Consider the following 20876-nt stretch of genomic DNA (forward strand, 5'->3'; position numbering starts at 1 on the left):
GCTATTGATAACGTTGACCGTATTTCTCTCCTTATCTGTCGAATGGTAGACAGGAGGAATGTTTTGTAATAGAGGTTGAATGGTAGACAAGGAGAATGTTGTGTAACTAGTTAAATATACATTTTTGACGGTACTAGATCTTCATTGGATGCTTGAACGTAAAATTGATCAAGATAATTAACTTTTCGTTGACTAATTGAATACAATATAATATGACTTAATGCCCGTCCAATTAAATTGTAACATTATTAACGAACCGACTGGAATGAAATCATAAAAGAACAAATTTTCAAAGCTAGATTGCTCGACCGTGTTTATAACGATTGAATAATTTATACAAAAAATTTCCCTCTCTGATCATAATTTAATCGAGTCATTGAATTTATCCTCTCATGAACTAATATCAATTTTATTGTCATTACATTTCAGTCAGTCGTGGAATTACGGGTTATATCTTGCAGGTTAAAACGATTATTTTACATATTTAAAGATAGTTTCTGTTCAATCATACACATTTAATTTTGCATTTAATTAATAAAAATAACAACACAATTTGATTTTAATTTTGCATTGACTATATTCAACGATTAATGCCAATTTTAATGTTATTTGCTGTTATTAATCCTATATGGCATTATAATGCATAACACAACGGTCAAATTATTGTCAAATTTGAGTATTGTACGCATGTTTTCAAAATAATATTTCAACCAAAACAACGAAAACGAAAACGAAAAAAGAATCGAAATAAAAATTTTCCCTTGCGGAAATTAATAAAGCCGTCAGCAGCTCAATGTATTCAACATGTCTTTGTCTTATTAAATATTTTTCTGATGTGTTATTTGCATAAGTTTTACTTTAATGTGTCATTAAATTAATTAAAGCAATTATTATGAGAATGTATTGTTAAATAGAAATTGGTCAAGTTAGAGTTCATGATATTAATAGTGTGATGTCTACTTTAATTGTATAGTTCCATTAAGTTAATGGTGCTGAGGAATCGAGAATTTCAGATATAGGATTTTTCATTATGCTCTTATAACTACAGTTCCATTTCATCTAATTTTACATTCTCTTATGGCGAAAAAGTATTAATCTTTACCGAACCAACATGCATTACCTTAATGTTTTAATACAATGATGTCGAGAACGTCTACTCAGTGATCCATAAAAACATTTTCATACTCATCATTCAATGATAATTCTAAAAGTACTGACAATTAGGCATTTATTTCGATCGAAAAAATCTTAGTTTGAAAGGAGGCTGTTTAATTTCATCGACACACAAATATAAAAAACAACTGGTTACATGGATCCATTTACATAGCACCTAAACCTATTTTTTCATATTTACTGGTGTGTGATATATCGCAACATCGTCAATACACCCAGCCATTAAGGCGGAGAATGAATAAGACCAACCTCTAATAGAGAGATCGTAGCAGAACGGCAAAATTACAGTGGAGAGAATATTTATTTAATCGTCCACTTCAAACGATAAAACACAACCGAAATCAGAAATGATAAGCTTTTGCACCCTACTCAGTCAACACAAATGTTAAAGCAAAAATGTGCTGAAACATTCAAATAAAATACTGACTTGAACAATTAACCCGTCTCATATTTCGGAAAACATAAACTTGTAAAGCCATTCAAAAAATTAACCTTGAAAACAATAACCAACAGAGACTATCACAACACCCAAAAATATTATACAATTTTCACATATAAATCCCAAGTACCGAACATAAAATGTGTAATTCAATTACATAGTCATTCATACACTATCTGTTTAAATACAAAATGATATCAAAAACATTTAGTATAATTTTATTGATATCCTTAGTTGATGTCACATCATCACATAAAATGGTAAATGTGTCGGTGGGGCCCCAAAAAACTATCCCATCTCATCAAAACAACTTTGTCTTTATTTATACGTAAATGTTGCCGCATACGTATAATACGCAACGCGCCCATAAGCACACCGATCCTCTGTCTCACATAGATGCTCTATATTTATACAAAATAAGGGTGTCATTCAGCTCATCTTTTTCCTGCGAAAAGCTCAAAATAATGTTTCAGATGGTACAACAAAGATATGTCCTTTTATTGTAATGTGGAAACACGTTTATAGCCTCAGACACAAAACCTCTTTCAGAATGAAAAGCTCTCCAGACAACATATAGTCCCAAACAACAAAAGATGATAATGTTATGACGTCAAAAAATCTATTTCTTTTTTCAAGCACCCTGTTTGTACTACTCGGTATACACATACAAATTTTTTTTTCTCCAAAGGTTCGCGCGGCGCCACACAGTACATTTTATACTCGTGTATATAATATATATACACACAATTCAACTCCATCACCAATGGCAACAAAACGACTCATTTTGCGGGGGTAATTTGTAAAATTGCAGAACCAGGCAACCCCATCTTTATTTTGATTGGGTCGGTATGGTGCTGATAAAAGATCTGTATTGGCCAATAAACACGTCAAGAGTGTCATCCATGGCTGTGTATATAAATATTTCTTCTCAATGGATTTGTATCAAGATATGTAACAAATGAAATCGAGTATTTTATGAAAATGTTTATACTTTGCTGTAATATGATATTCCTGAACATGCAGTGGCAATCATAGAGTTGATGTGATAGACTGACGAAATTACGCGTAAAATTAGATATTTTTATAGAACTTTTATTGTGTCACTTTATGGAATAATGATAACGGAATTTTTGTGAAGGGAATTCTACAGGTGATTTTTTATACATCGAATTTATGGCACGTTTGGGAATAATTATTTGAAATGTGCCGATGCTCGGATGTACACTGTCGTACACACTGTTATCTTTATAGTTTTTACAAATTTTTTCTTTGTTTTAAAATTTATTAACAATTGACATAAATATCTCAATAAAAAACTCATTAAGATATTAACGCGAAGCAAGTGCAACGTGATTGATATGTTTCAAATCGAACAACTCTCTCCTTGCCATACATTAATAAATCTCAACTTATTACGCGTATCACACCCGCTCAAGAAAATGTTAAACTAATCCACTAATAATAAAAAGAAACTAATAAAAAAAGCTTCTGTAAAACCAATAAAAAAATTCTTAATATAGCTCCAGCATATCGTTTAAGCCGAATTCGTACAGACAGCATTACGAATAAATCAATCGCCGACATAATAAACACAGGTTCCCATCAAAAATGTGCCCATGCGACGATTGGTGTAATTCTAAAAAGTTTGTTCCACAAAATATGTGTAATATATGCATACACGACACGACACACACACACTCACTCAGACACGATTGATTTATTTATAATTAATCTTTCACATTGTATTTATTTTAAATTTACAACCCGATTAAAATCAATTTTATTAGAATTTATTTCCCATAAACCGAAATTACATTGATGATAATAAGTTATGCCGCTGCAAACTTTCAAATATTTTGTTTTTTAAAAAGTTATGTCAACAGTGTGAAAAGAAAATAAAGTTGAGGAGAGGAACGAAATAAAAAAAATTATTGTATTCTAATCAGTTTCGGCTTAAAGTTATTGTTAATAAACTGTCATTTTATGTCTTGTACGTGACAATTTCTTTTAATTTTTTTTTTGTGTTGATGTTATAAAGATCGTTCCATTTACGTTATTTACGTTGAATTTAGTGAGTAGAAGAAAATAACGTAAATCTTTAGTGTTTATTTTGTAAAAATTACAGCATCACTTTATCAACATTAAATCTAATCGGTTGCCTGACATTTACGAAAACTTATGATGAAAAGATGAAGCGGTGACAATCAACATCGCAGTACTTTTTCATACTGTACCTACTTCTGCTAGTAAAAGTAGCTTATATCCGCGAACTTTAACTAACTATTTCGTCTCTTTTTTATCTCAAAATTACTTAATTAAACTTTCAATTTCAACAACCTAATTAAGTCTTCGAAAATGTTAATTCTATACTGTAGAAACATACCACGAATCCAAAACATTTCCGTTCCATAGAACTGTATTTTGTACATGTTCTGTGTTCTGGAGGCTTTATTAGACAGTTCATGACAAGCGACACTAGCCGGAGGGAAAATTATTATTTTAGGGAAATATGATGATGCTGAACAGTATTTATATAACAAATCAAAAAAGACGAAGAAAAATTGAGGAAATTTTCAGATTTTAGTAGAATGTTTAAAATGGATTGTTGGGAAACTCTAATTACTACTTTTGGAGTACTGGTGAAGAAAAATAAGAAGTCACAATTACAAATTCGATTTTATTTATTCATTCCACCAGTGTGGAATGTGGGATCCACATGTTTTACCGATGTTACGACATGTATTCAGAATGCACGTGGATTTCGCATGTGGAAAAAATAACATCAGTTAGGTTGCAACGGTTGAAAATGTAACTTCTCTATTTCCGCCCACTTTCCAACGTTCGACATAACAACAACAACCCATTTTTGCCCATTTTACCCTAAAGCTTTCCACACATTTCGTTTATACCAACTCATTGTCTCGGTAGAAAACGAACAGTGCCACAAAATCATCTGGCAGAGCGGTATTGAATTCAATATCTGGCAGATAACTGTTAATCCCAAAAAGCGAGTGAATAATATGATTGCTCAGCATAATTACAAAACGTGCAACGAATCGAATTTGAGGTCCTTTAACCTCCAACACAACAATGTGTGTACACAATTACAATTTGGTATTAAATCGGTTTCCAATTTATTCGATTACTTAGCATTATTATTCGATTTATTTATTTTTTAAATATATATTATATATATTGATCACTGCCATCTTATCTTATCGTATAAGTAGTATGCTTTCATGCAATAAATTAGAATTACACACAGTGAAAACTTGTTCCAATTTATAAAATAAATATTCTCAACAAAAATAAATAAATTTTTGATGTATTTTTATCCATTTTGTCGGAAAAGTTGAAGCTAAAAATGTTCTTATATGTTCAATGTTTATAAAATGTTAAACATTAACAGTGAAAATAAATAAAACATTGTTTTTGATTGTTATGAAGAAGATGCGATCATGAAAGGTTGATGAATTTCATATATAACTTATATCTATAAAATAAGACAAAACGACAAAAAGAAAAGAAAAAAAAACTTTTGCCTTCATTTTTGTCCTCATCTTACTCATGTTTATATAAATAAATTTAATATTTTTGTTTAAATATACAATTTACGGGATGTATCCAAGTTTAGTTGTTCCAATTTTTCTTTCTTTCGTTTCTTCATGAATTTTTTTCTCCTCTCTTGTGTGTAGAGTATCATTTAGTATGAAAAAAAAAGTTTTATTTTGGACAGATCTTTTAACGTCATATTCAATTAAAATAAATATGTAAAATACCACAGTGAAGTTAAAAATTGTCACCCACACAAAATATGTTGAACTATTTCAACGAAAATATTGTTCAATTTAAAATTATTTTAAAACTGTCGTCAAACAAATCCAGTATGTCTGCACAAGAAAAGGAAAGATGAGAGATTAAAAAAATCAGTTTAAAATGTTTTAAGAATTACACAAAAAAAAACCAAAGAAATTACCAGAATTCTCTTCTTCTTTTTTGTCAAGCGGATCTATTTAAGCAATCCAAGTAACAATAATTATATTCCATAAATACATCTTTCGTGAATGGTGTTGTGCAGCCGAAATCATTAAAATTTAATTAAATTAATAACATGCAGCATGGTTCTTCTCTTTTTCATTTTCAAATTCGTATCAATTTCGTTGTGTGTCGAATTTGAAATATATTTATTGAATTAAATTTTCCAATATTTATACACACACACCACACACCATCTATATTATGTATAATGCCCTCCAAAAAACCATAGTGACTTCGTTATAAATTCTCTGTTCTGGTAGTTACGTTCAATCATGACAATATTACAATATTGCAATTGCGAATCAGCAGTTTTGAAAGCGAAACGAACACTTAAAATTAATTTAACCAATTAAAGTCAATCCAAACCAATGTCTCTTCCATATGAGTGTTATATTATTAATACTTGTGTTATTGCAGTTTCGATATGAACAAAATGTCATTTGCGGTTAGTTTTCCCGATATTTGATATGCACAAACCTATTTTCTGGCACTTTGAATTGCATCGAATATGTGCGATATGTCAGTTTTTTATAGTGTAATTAAAAAGGATTTGATTTTGAATGTGATAATTGGTAATTGAACAATCTGTTGCATTCGGAGTAAACGTTGGATTGACTTTAACATGGATTTTAGATGGAAAATACAAATCTGGACTAATTGTATATGATACATATCATTCATATATGCTGACTCTGTAGACCTGTTTCAAGAATTTGGTTATTTTCGTTTGGTTTCTTTTCCGAAATGCATTTACAGTTTTCATAAGTAGGTTTTTTTTTATTTTTTAAATGAAATTTCACGTTCGCCCTCCAAATGGTATTGATACGGACCGAGAGAGATGTGTTCGGTTCTTTTTTTTTTTAAATTGAAATGGCTTGTCAGAAAGATATGATTTTTATCGAAGGTTTCTTAAATTTATCCAAAAAGAAGATGAAAATTATATCTGCTGGCATTGTAAAATACAATAAATAACAAACAAACAACAACAGCAACAACCAAAAATTGTTTAAAGTGAACCAAGGAAAAGAAACATCGTTACCGATAACATATTTTAAATGCATATTGATGTTGGCTGGTATAATATGTTGAAAGATACATAATATACAAATGAACATGAATTAATATTATTCAAAATCGTTAAGAAATTATTAATTTGGCTGTTTCATGAAAAAGAAAAGAAAAGAGGAACAAGCCATTTGGTATTAAATAAAAAGACCGACACGCAGGAAGAGTTAACGTTCGGAAAATGTATACATTGTATGTTCAAAAAAGAAATGAAATTCTTTTATGTTAAATTTTTTGCATTCATTTTTTGAACACTTTCAATCAAAATGAAAACATTTTTCTCAGAACATCAATAACGGCGACGGTAATTTCGTTATTGACTTTTCAATTCAAAATAATTAATCGTGATAAATTAAATGAATTGAAAATTAATTGATCGACCAAGACCAGCACCATTTTTTGAATATAGGGATTCGATTCAAGTCAGAATTTTCGTCTCTTTGATCCTTTTCTGTGGAAACTAAAAAGGTGTTGTCCAAAATATAGGCATAGGTTCACAATGGAAACGTTAATTGATCGAATTCTTCGAATAGATTTTGTGAACGCAATGTTTTCCAATCTGGAAACACAGTAGGAGCCATCCGGAACTGACACATTTCGGTGGCATTTCTGGAAGGATTTTTTTAATCTAAATTTGAATAGTAATTGAACAGCCCATACCCAATGTTAAAAACTTGTTTAGTTTTCTAGTGCGGGTGATAACTGCTAGAGAATTTGAATGGAAAAATAATTTTATGGCCTTCACTGCATAAAATGTTTGGAATTGGCAGAAACATCTTTCTGAAACTTCTATTCGGACGTTATCACCCCCAGACTATTCCAGTCAGTATCACAACTCACAACTATATCGTCAATTAAAAACTTTTTGAAAGTTTTTTTTTTTAATGTAGGTGAATGTGTCATAAAATATGCATTGTTTTAAGTCTCTAACAGGTACTGTTTTAGGGAATAAATTCCCGCAAATTCCAAAGTTACCTTAAAATTCCTAGATTCTGGTTTCTTTTTCAAAATACCATCCGAACGTGATTGATTCAGCTAAAAAACATTTTTAAAAAAATCAACTCAAAAGGTCATATATAATGAACGGAGTCCTTTCGATCTATTGTTATTTTAGAGAAATAGAGAAAACACGTCGGAAAAATTAGTGAATGACCCTTCTTAATTGTCCAGGTTCATCTAATCTGTGAGCAAGCACAACAGCTCATACTATAACATAGGCGCATGACACCTTGCTGAATCAGGCCACTTATCCGTATCCTAATCTTCTAATCTGCATCGACGTCTGTTAAAAAGTAATAATCTGCTTTTTATGCCTACCGAAAGTGGGCGATATACATTTCATTAATATGGCAATAATATACAATTTTCTCTTCAACAAAAACCATTTAAAATGGTGAACTTATGAACAAATCCATTTCACAACGTATATACACACACACACTCATAAACCTCTCCGGGTGAAAAAGAAAATTGTCATTTATATTAAATATGCTATTTGCAATAAAATTTCATAAAAAAAACCACAATATACCCAATTACATGGTGCTGTGTCGTAATAATATAAGCGCAAAAAAGTATATAATAAAAAGTACATTATTTTCATCAAAATAGAAAAGAATGAAAATTCCATGTCCCATCATCCCTCTGAGCTAAAGTAATATAACAATATATAATATATAAAAATGGAAAAATGAATTTTCCTGTTATACTTTTCGCTGTTAGATACAGAGCAAAAAAAAATTATATACACCGGTGGTAGGAAAACAAAAAAAAAAAAACGAACGAACGAAGAAATTACTCGCGAGCAATATTATATAGGGGGTTGACTTAACAATACTAGACATTGCGAGATATCAGAATTTATTGTTTTTTACCTTCGTTTGTTATTATTGTTATGGCTTACTTTCAAAGTTAAAATTATACATAATGCTGGAATATTAGAAAAAGGAAAATGGTTTTTTTTTGTTGAAAATGTAATTTAAATTTGGGATTGTTTTTTTGCCGCTCTCTCTATTATTATGTTTAAATGAATATGTGCGGTTTTCTGCAGTAAAACCGAAAATTAAGGACTATGAACTGGATATGATGTCAGTAGTGTGAGTGTGTTAGGTTCTATGAAAATTATTTTTCCTTCTTTCGGTCTGATTGTTACGAATCGGTTGTACTGTAATATTTGATCAATAGGCGAATATAGATATTTTGTGTGATATCTTTAACTAAAACTGTATATGTGTGTACGGAAAAATTGTGGTTCATTTAAATCAATTTTTCCTTTTCGGTCATGTTGAACGGTGCTTACCGATACGATGGAGATGAAATTCCTATATATATACAACGGGGTATAAAAACCGAAAATATTTTCTAATTTCCACATTATTACCCTCATAAAAAGAAAATGGCTTACACAACATTAATATAATTATCGTTATATTATATTATTTTGCCATCTCTTGCAAACAGAAAACCCATTATTTTGTGTTGGTTATTATGTGGGGGGATAAATGAAAAGCAAACTCATCATAAAATGTGCATTTCCCAATAATAAAACTTAAATAATATTGTTAGATAAACAGACGAATAAAAAATATTTTCATTCAATAAACAAAAAGCAGAAAAAAAACGTAGAATGAAGAGAGAAGACGGAAAAAATGTGTAGCATAGAGAGAAAAAAACATTACGAATTCTATCAAACATAAAATACGCCAGCCATCGGTGTGTATGGAATTGCTATGTGTGATGTATATAGTGCTGCCACAAATCAGTTCAGCAATACGGATAATCCATGAATGACATGATGATGAACCGTGTGACGTCACGAATTGTAAAATAATATAAGAGGAGTATGATTTAAGGCGGTTATAGCTAAGACCAACCTGCCATGTCCAATAATATTTTAATATAAAACGCGACACAATTCAATACATACACACAGCGAAAAAAAAAAACACGTCTTCGCGTACGTACATCGCACACCCGTAACGTGTGTATATGAATGGAATAATGTGCTGTTTTGTTTTATGTTATGTTATACAACAACGACTGCAAAATGATTGCGAGAGATTGAAGTGTAGAGTGTTGTAGATGTACAGCTCGAAGAAGTCTGTGAGTTATTTTTTTTTTCTGCTGTACGAATATATATAGAAACCTGACACTTGCATGTATTTATTCGAGGTGCAAGATATCTGTGTTTCGATTCGACATTGTTGTAGAGCTGCGCTATGGTTTTCAATGTTCATATTTACGAGACAATGCAAACGTGTGTATTTTGATGGACATTTATGATGGACAAAATGGACTAATTTATGCACTGTAATGGGTGATGATGACACTGACATTTTATTGCACTTTGACTTTGACACAATGAGCTTGACTTGATTATATTTTAGTAAATGGGTTTTCGTCTTTAAATTGATTTTATTACTGGGTTAAGAGAATATCAATGGAGATGGGGGGGGGAATTATTCGGTGCTTGATCGATATTCAACTGCGACAGGAAATTTTGTTTGTTATACGATTAAGTACGTCAAATTATTGTCAAAAAGCAATGTGCAGCAATTAGTCTACTTCATCATCAAGTTAATTTTATACCGTTAAGCTGTCCCGAAACCGAAAAAAAAGAGTTACACTTCATTGCATATGCTGTGACGTACGAAAAAAAAAACAAAAAACAAAAATATGAACATACTACCGTCTACGTATATGATATTGTTCTATATATTAGCGCCGAATTGGTGATACCAATTTTCACAACACATTGAATTTGTGATTTATAGGTCATGTGACCGCATCACCGCGCCGCGGCCCATTTCAATCGGTGTATCAAATACATAAAACATTCATACATCTCAATTAACGCAGTCAGTCACCCAATGGATTTAATAATGTAATAAAATTGCTCTGTAGAGTGTTGCATTATTTTTTTTGTTGTTGTTATTTTCGTCGCTCATTTTGTTCATTCTTTTATGTACTTTTATTGCTCATTAAAAAAAATATTTTTTTTGGATAGAACATAAGATATGTAATTTAAATGAGGAAGTGAAATGGAAGGGCTAACATAAAAATTAATGACAAATAGAATATGCCCAAAGTTATACATTATGTACTTGTTGGACCATGTTATCAGATGGGAATTATTCAACGAATATCTTTTTATATGTGTCACCGAGTTGCAGTATGAGTGGAAAGCATTTCCCCAATAAAACCGAGCAAAGGGATTTTTTTTCTCGTCAAGTTCAAGTTCAACTTCAATTTTTGATATGACCCCTGAAGTTTTCCAAATTAACAATAAACAAACAAACAGTCATGTAACACTTCGAACTCATTTAATTGCCGAAAGCATGAACAGACAACCAATATTTTATTTGGGTCAATCGATTTCGGAACGATGTTGTTAACTTAGTGATGTATAATATATTCGGTTTTGAAAACATCCCTGCCAAACAATGTCAGCAAACGTTCATTTATTAAACATTTCGCAGAAATGATGGTTAATCGATAGGATGCTTCGAGCATGTTTATTAGTAACATTTTGAATGAAACATTTTTTTTCTTCAAAAAATTGTTATTGCATTTAGTTGAACATCGAAACTAGGAAGAATTGTGAATCATTCATACAACAATCTCAATAATCATGAATGTACAGAACGTGCAAAAGTAAAATTTTATATTTCAAAATGATCAAAATGCAAAAGTCGAGACGGAACTTCTAAGCTTGTGCTTGGTTTCATAAAACGTACAACAATACACGTTGTTATTTGCAACAATTTAAATAATATAAAAAAACAGTCATATGATCACGTCACGGCTCATTGAATCATTTTTATTTGTATTTTATTTCCATTTAACTTTAACTCGTTGCAATTAAATTACAATCACTCATTTATTGATTATCTCTTTCCGCGCGGGTACATACTTCAAATTGTATAATATGCGTCATGGAATTTAACAAATTTGTTAAACTACACGACAAAAATCTATCAAATTATGTCACATTTCTATCAATTGCATTGAGAAATCATATCTGGGTAAAGATTAATAGAGATATTTAATCGAACACTGATCTAATCGAATTCGGACACCAATCGGTCATAAAGCATTAGAGTTACATTTTTGTAACTGAAAATATTTTTTTTTTATGAAATAAAAACTGTTTTTGAGATATTTTGATTTGATAAAAAAATAATGTTGAATCTAGATGAACCAGGATAAATCTTATCTGTCCAGTGGTCTCAAATAGGTAGAACCAAAAATAATTGAATCCAAAATGATCTCCATCTGATCAGGCTGATAAGGATGAACGTTTTCTGCCTTTTTTTCCCCCCGACCATTAACTATAAAAATTAACATTTTTTTGGTTGTTCTTTTTCAGGTCGATGGTGTCGAAGAGAATGGTCATCACCTGCTGACACAAGAAACGCTGATGCAACAAGGCGATTATATTCCTCTGTCTTCCTCGGTAGTCCTGGTATGTCTTTTTTTTCATTGTGGTTCGTTCGTTCGGTAATAAATAAGTTTATCAATGTTCCGTCGGAAAACTTTTACTTGTTCCACCTGCATTATTATCTCTCTGTAGAAACCATTTTAACAAAATGTGTCAATGAACTACATATGTATTATTGTCGATGTACAACATATTTATATCCACTAACTGAAGTGAATAAATTGATAGGCAAAATTAACAGTCTATTGTTGCACAGTTTTTTGTTGTTTTTGTTGTTGTATAAATCCAACCTCTTTATGACCATATTGAGGCACTAAGTTTCTTTTAAAGCCATTACTCTTTATATAGAATAATATCGTGATACTTAGTACTTTTCAATTTATAATATTGTATGTGTTAAATTGAATTAAATACGAAACAAAACAACAACAACAAAAATCTGTTTTCGATATCATTAACCGCAAGTCGACTGTCATAACGTTTTTCTTTTGAATTTTTTAATTCAAACTCCATACGTTGTTAAATAGCAGAACCAGATTTTCTATGGTTTTTATTTTTTAATAAGTATATTATAGCATTGGATATAATTTTTGTAAAATGCTGTTATTAACTTCTCTTTTTTTATTATTATTATTATCCGTATGGTTGATCATTGTACAAGAACAGTGTATACGCATTGAATAATATGGTACAGAAAAATAGTTTTATTTTTTAATTAAATTATCTCCTTTATTGGATGCAATTATTATTAATGATCAATCGATCAACTTGCATTCGGAATTAATATTATAGCAATGCACGTTCGTCGAGCGTTTCCAGTCGACATTGTGTGTTTAGAATTCGAATTGTTCGTTTCGTTTGTGTGGCCCCGAATTACGACAATGCTAAAAAAATGCGGTTTTCTGTGCAGAAATGTTTCAATATCTTTTTAAATCTCTTTCCACTGACATATCATACAAACGGTTTGAATTAAAGCCACATTAAATCCAGTCATTGCGGTTGGCTTCGTAAGGTTCTTCTTTCTTTACAGAAGAAAAAAGATTGAGTTTTTGATTATCAATGTCAATATAGCACTTGAAACTGACAACAGATTACAACTGTAAGTGCGTTGAAAATTCAAATAAGAATTCGAAAAAGGGACAGATTGGCCCCATGTTAGAGAACGTAAACGAACAGAATTTTGAAAACCAACACATTTTTTGTTTCTGTGTTGTACTTGAGTTTTTTGATTTCTCCATATAAAAATGCATGAAAAATTCAGAAAAAGGCACAAAACAGAAAATGTGTCGTTCACCGGTCATTCAATGAAAATTCAAATCCTAAGGCACATAATCTTATCGTTTTGAAACGAAATTCCTTTGGAACACAGATTTATCAATCAAACTTTTAAGCAACAGAAACTTTTCGTCTCTCTTTCCTAAAAAAAAATCCACAAACTCGAACTGAAATCACATCCAATAATTCGATTCTCTTAAAAACGTCTTCCCTCTACCATCACATGAAATGGTTATAATAAAGTTAAACCTAAATGAAAAGTACAAAGTGCCGTCGGTAAATTTCGCTTGTTGTAAATTTATTTGAAGTAAACTTTTGGATGGTCTTTTCATCGAAACGAATTCAGACCAATAATGTAGCCGTTCATTTATTATGAATTCAACTTTCTTGTATTTGTACCGAATCCTTTTTTGACCGTGTACCGTGCGTGTGTATAAACATAGTGGAATTTTTATGATATGTTCCCATTCATCAAAAATGAAACTTTATCAACCAACCGCTGGCTGGTTACCTTCAAATAAGATAAAAGATCATCATAAAAACCAATACCTGATCTCTCATACAATATCCATATCGCATAAATATAACATACCAGCACAATAACATTTTCACCACCAAAAAGATTAATATTTTTTCACATGAAATGTCTTGAATCTTCAATCCATAATACAACGTTTGTATTCCACTCCACACATCTAAATTATTTTCGTATGAGAATCCAATATTAAGTTGCTATAGTAACGAGACGATGATGACGGCTATATAAATGCTTTCCTGTGCATGTAGTTGAAAAGTCTGGACGTATATTCCAATATTTGATACATATAATACACATGCACGGGGAAAAACTTATTCAGCCAAGCTCATGCGTTGCAGAAAACTTTTGTGATATCCACAATATCCTCACCACGCTGCCAAATTTTGTTATGGAAACGAAACATTATATCTACGAAATTCCATGTATATGCTGTAACTGAATAAACATACACGCGGTATGTGTATATCCTTTTCATCGTTTTCAATTCCAAATCATCATGCTCTTTAGTTACATTGTTTCTGATGTGTGCATTGTTAGTACAGCTTTTCGGAAAAAGGCAAACGAACAAATACCAAAGTAAAAACAAACAAAAAAAGAAACTTTTTAGTCAGCATGCGCAAAAGCTTTGCAGGCTTCATTGTCAATTAACCACGAAAATATATTGTTGTCCTATTTCTGTCTGAATGGTTATGGTTTGTTTTTGTAATATTCTTCGATTTTATAGTTCAACCAGCTGGTCGAAATGATTTATAGCTCATCTCTGTCTGAATGGAATGTTTTCTTGTTGTTTCACAATGCTCAGTATAGTTGGCTCGGTTACACATTAAGAATATTTTCGTTGAACGTTTGATGGTAATAGTGGTGTTGATGGGGATTGTGTTTTATGTTGAAACTTTTGCTTTTGGTAGATTCTATGGTTGTTGTTGATGTACTAAAAATTTTTAGTAGTGATGCTTCAATGCATCGTTGTATCGTTGTAATTGTCACTAATTCGTCAATTTTTATTGATATTTATGCTTGAAATATGAGTTTATTATATAGACAGTATTATTATTGTCGGTACAGCCTTGGCATTTGAAGCATTCATGGCTGTGCTAAATGTTAATCTTATGGTTCTCGTAACTTTTCACCATCTTATTGGGATTTCGCTAATGGACCGTTTAATTTCGAGCGATGAGAGTCAAGACGATTGGGAGGAGGAGTGTAACAAAGTTTCGATTGAAAGTATAGGTCCAATTGAAGACATGAATGTGGAATATAATTTGAATATAGCAAATAGGGCTTACACAAACTAACAAAATATTACGTCGATTTCAAGAATGCATTGGCTGGAAACGTTATAGACAAATCATTTAATCCTGATTGTATATATCACATTTCATGTGAAAAAGTTTTTGAATCGCAACCGAAATTCTCAGTATATCAAGCACTCCACATTATAATATAAATATATAATCGTTGACTAATACGAAAAATGTTGCATGCTAAACATGTTCGTAGTTGATTTACAATGCTTTTCTAGCCGAAAAACTATGTGCAGGAAAATGATTGAAAATTGAAGGGTTTTTGAAATAAAACAAGGCGAAAGGAGTAACAGTAGGCAAAATAAAAACAAAATCATGACCGGAATGTAATTTTTTTGGGAGGTACCAGTTGGAGCTAAGTGCAATATGATGTGGAATATGTTTCGTTCACACACGCTTCAGAATTCGAGGATCGCATTGAAAAGTAGTAATAACAGTTAATAATCACGAAAACCAATTTTATATTATTTTTTTGGTTTGTTGTTGTTATATACCTGAACACAAATTTTCTTTTTATTTCAATTTTTTTCCGTTGAAATAACGAAACTGAAAATCGTTCGCTTGTTTTCTGTCTGTATCGAGTAATTGCAAATTATTTAAATCCGAAAATAACACACAGGGCTTACCAAAAAAAAATTAAATAAAAATATTCACAATAAACCGGTTCAATGGTTATGATTAAAATCTTGTTTATATTGTTAATTGTACATTTCGAAAATGTATATATAAATAACCAATTATTACTTACTACTGTTAATCAATCGATTAATATTGAGAGATGAAGAAAAAACGAATGAATAACAACCAGTTTCGGTTGAAATTCAAAAAAAAAATATTTTTTTGTAGGGATCGTTTGTGAGATTATTTTCATAAAATCCTTTATTTATATCAACAAAAAGATTTTTTTTTAACTTCTTCTTCTTGATCTTAAAACTGTTTTTCATTATAAATTCAGTTTGGACATTTACCGAAAACATATTTTAAAATTAACACACTTTCGTTTATGACATTTGAAAGTTATTATTTGGAAAAATATTAAATAAAATCGTGGATTATGCGAAAAAAAAAATATTATTATTAATCGGATCCATAAATTAACGATTTTAATCATAACTTTACGGATAAATGACAATTTCAGCGAAGGAAACTTAATATAAATTTCAGTTTAAAATCAATTACGGTATCTTTTAATTTCTTTACGCTAACATTGCTGGCAACCTGAGGCAAAAATATTGTTGAGATTTTCAATTAGAATGCTTAATTATTATAGTAGAGACTGGGGATTGAACTTTCACAATATTGTAAATTGTTAAAGGAAATACTCACTTTTGGGTGTACGAGAGGATCGGATATATTCCAAAGTAGAAAACTTTTCAGGATATCCAATCAACAATTTACCCACAAGCAAGTTATTTTTTTTGTTTATTTTTAACATGCAACAAATATGATCAAAATGTTTCCAAGAGATTTAAGTGGTGTAAATGAATACGTGAAATTAAAAATGATATTCGTAATGCGCACAAAAATTATTTCCCAAAAATATTAAAGTTAAAGCGTATGTTACACACCAATTGTAATTTAAAACTTTCGACGCAAAAACAAATTTCCCAAAAGTATCATCTTCCTCCTCTGTACTTCGGTAACAATATTTTATCGGTACAACATTGTCGTGATATAATGACGATATAATATCATGTTAATATTGCGGAATATATTTTTTGTTGCACAGTTTTTTTTGCGTTTCTGCTAAAAAACTGCACGAAGATCAAAAATGCATAATTGAAGTGCGATTTACACGCATATTAAATTTTGTCGTGTGCAATTACGAAAAGTGATCAATTTTTTTATTCTGTTGTTGTTGATAGTGTTGTAGTATGATAGGTGTCCGGTGTATCGAAGGTTTTGGATCCGATTCAAGTACAGCTCACTGCGTTCAGCTATTAAACATTCCCTGACTTAATGGTGATGTAAAGTCATTGTCAACCATGTAGAAACGCGCAGAATAGGCATATAGAATCACGGAATCTTTTACTTCTTTTGTTCAAATTATTTTCTTTGATTAAAAATCCTCTACTTCAAGTGTTTTAACACATATTTTACTATTAAAGATCACATTAACCGAACAGCATCGCTTCTTATTGCAATTGATGTCCATAACAGATGATTAGTTGTAGAAATAGAAATCGAAAAGAAAAACTTGTTACCTCAGCTACAACTCTAAAACCAAAAAACCGCCAAATTTCTGTTGAGCCTGGGCCAATAAAAGCTGCGTGGCTTAGTCCAAATGGAAGACAATAGTCTACACATGTCGAAGATTTCAAACTGTTCCACATGTAGAGTCTGCAGTACAGAACAAGACATTCTGTATCTAGTTGCATTCTAGTTGTAGACATTCAGGGGACTATTGCCTTACAGGTGACGTTAGAAACGTATAGTTTATTATAGGCCGAATCCGGACGGGATAAATTTGAAGCGGGGGTGTAGCCATACGATGAACCCAACAAAGGATGGTCTGAGTATTTTTGGTGTCATCAGTTGCGCGATTTTTTTTTTGCAAAGTTAGTTAAGTGGAACATTGTCCATTTACAAGAAGTGTGAATTGAAATTTTTTTGGAGGTAAATCTAATTTCAACTTTTTCTTAAGTTCTTCGAATTCGATGGAACGCGTAAACCGAACTAAGACAAACGGTGATCTCGAATAATAACAACGAATAAAAATGTAATAAAACCAATTTTATTACTACCTCAAACTCACTTTCAAAGCATAACCGGGTGATCGATGACTGGGATAATAATGTGACATTCAATATAATGCTGTAATATCGTCTTACTTCATTTGATTCTTTATCCAATTCGATACACCTTGTTTCGAATTCTCCAGTACCGAAGACCATATTCTTAACCCGAAAAAAAATTAAAAGTAAAAGAGAAAAAAAAACCGAAAATAAAATATAATTCCAGTTAATCATGAGAAATGATCAAAATGACGAACAACACAAATATGTTTAATTTTCGATTCAACAACTATGATAAGAAGCTTAAAAAAGAACTTACAAAATATTTAGTTTTATAATTGTGACGACAACAAATTTCTTCGAATTACTTTTCGGAGATTGATCATACCGTACATTTTCAAATGTAAATTTATTGTCATTCCTGTTATTTTGAGATTTTCGGAACATAGTTCTCATGTTTTTAAGGGACTGTTCATAAATGACGTCTGATATTTTCCTTAGTATTTTTTCACCTTCGTCCTATATGCTCATATACTCTTTTTCTTAGTATTTTTTATGCTTTCATGTGACATATTAATCATATGCACCGCTTGGATATAACACTTCTATCATGCCTTGTACTATACGCAGTTTATGAACGACCCCTAACTTAGCTCATTAAGCTTTTGTAATCAATTTTATTCGATGAAAATCATTAACTAATCTCCACTTTTCCACTGTTTTAAATCGATAGCAAATTGAGCTCCTTTCTTCTTTCATTGGATTTTTCTTTTTGAAATTGTTTTTTTTTCATTAATAAATCTAACGATATAAGAGTTGTGTGTCTTCAGCTCCGAAAGAAAGGCATTATACGAAACACTTTACTTTGAAATCTGTTTATGTATATTGCATATCCGAACACTAACAGGCAATGTATTTATATTTCTTTTTTTTTCGATGAAAACCATAAAAATCATTGTAAATCAATTTTCGAAGCCAATAAATAATCTCAAAAAGCTATTACTGAAATATAAATGTTGCATGCACTTGAATCCATGAAAGAGTTTATTTCAAGCTGTATGTTATTCTATATCTTGTGTGTGTTTTTATGTGAAATAATTACACAGAGGTTCTTTTAAAAACGATTCTAATGCCGGGGAGTATACATATAACTCCAGATATTTTCATGATCACTTAACAATTAATAATTTCAACTTTTTTCCATTTTACAAATGAAATGAATCTTTGTATGGTTTTGTTAAATCAATTACTCTGGGTTGCATTTAGGTGGTCTCAACTGGCATACACACGTGAACTAACGAAGCTAAAATAAGTTGAGACTTTTTGTTTTTACTGCATGTTACAATTGAAAGATATTGGAATCATTAAATTTTATTGAATCCTTTATACTGGTTACTTTTTCATTTATTTCCAATTAAAAGCTATTAGCTGACGTAATTTGTTTGATATTCATTGTGTTAGTTACTTTTCTACTATGTTAGTAAGCGAAATAGTCAAGTGTGAAGTTGCCCAAATATTCTTTAAGATTTGTATCGAAATCTTGGAAAAGTTAAAAATCAGTATATATACATAATCTACATGAGCTGTTCATGTATCTATAGTCCCAATATTCAATTTTTTTGCCCTTATCAATCATTCCAATTGAAATGCCCCATAACGCCTGGCATTTATTTGAAATACAAATATTTACCCACAAAAAAATGAAAAAGTCGAATGTGAATACAGACAAGTGAATATTACTATCGCACTCAATTAGGTAGCACCAGTTGAAAATTTCTCATTTCATTTTCAAATCCCAAGGCACATAATTTCCAATAAAAAAACATTTAATAAACAAATACGAATTGTAAAAGGTGCAATTTTGCATAAATTCTTCGGTTTGTTTATGTTACTCAATACACCTTCACGTCATCCATAAAATGGGTAAAAGAGATCATTCAAGTACATTAGCTGTCGTTTACGTAAAGTAACGCATTTCTTGCATAAAATACAACAATAAAAATGATAGCATGTTTTTAATGACACTTCGGGCACGAAAAGTGCCATAAAGTGTAATATACTTCTTGCACTTCAGGATAAATCTTTTACAAACGAAAATGTGAAATTTCAAAGAAAATTCCGATATTTGCAAAAGAAAATCTTATTCTCTTTTTTCATAAGAGTGTATATCTGGTGCGTTTACCTTAACATGTTTTATTAGTATATCCGCTCGCTCGCCGAACACATAAGGATAAATAAAGCAATTTGAACGAACGATATTATATGGGATAGCCACTTGAAGTTTGAAGGAGGCCATATACATAAATATGTGTATCAAGGGGTGGATGATTTGAGTGCAGTTTTGTTGTTATGTGTTATGTCGAGAGGCACTTATGTGGGGATGCTGTAACCAGCTGTTTAGATTTGCTGATATTGATCTTGAAATTGTTTTTACTTATTTAACTCACTTTGGTATACACTGTCGAGTGTGCTTGAAGCAAATGTCCTCAACTAGACACTTTACCAGCAAAGTTCAGAGATTTTCACGAAGGAAAGAAGAAGAAAAAAAAACTTTCTCCGATGGAACGCTTCTTTCATTTCGTTATTTCTTCAATGACAATTTTCAAGCTATAGCGAAAGCCATTTGCACAATTAGTTAAAGTGAAGATTCGCATAAAATGGCGATTTACAGTAGCTTTATCTGTGAGAGTTTTGAACATTTTGAGTTCATTGGGTCATCTGTTTGAATAGATCTCATCGGTTTGCGAAACTGATGACAGCACAGCTCAATGCAGTGGACGATTTTGTGTGCAAACTAATCATAGCCAACCTCGGAAAAGCGGAAAATTATTTAAATTCCTACAAATGCAGCAACAAATTTTAGACATTT

At 31.0% G+C, this 20876-nt stretch overlaps 1 protein-coding gene across 3 annotated transcripts in view; it reads left to right on the forward strand.

The window, feature by feature from the left end:
- The window catches only part of LOC119067858 (homeobox protein homothorax), a 264173-nt gene that overhangs the window by 149468 nt on the left and 93829 nt on the right, over positions 1-20876 (forward strand). For all 3 annotated transcript variants that reach the window (XM_037171095.1, XM_037171097.1, XM_037171096.1), the window contains one exon: positions 12084-12179. In XM_037171095.1, coding sequence (XP_037026990.1) covers positions 12084-12179 — 96 coding nt within the window. The remainder of the gene's footprint in view (positions 1-12083; positions 12180-20876) is intronic.

This window comes from Bradysia coprophila (genome assembly GCF_014529535.1).
Source record: "Bradysia coprophila strain Holo2 chromosome X unlocalized genomic scaffold, BU_Bcop_v1 contig_130, whole genome shotgun sequence".
Lineage (NCBI taxonomy): Eukaryota > Metazoa > Arthropoda > Insecta > Diptera > Sciaridae > Bradysia > Bradysia coprophila.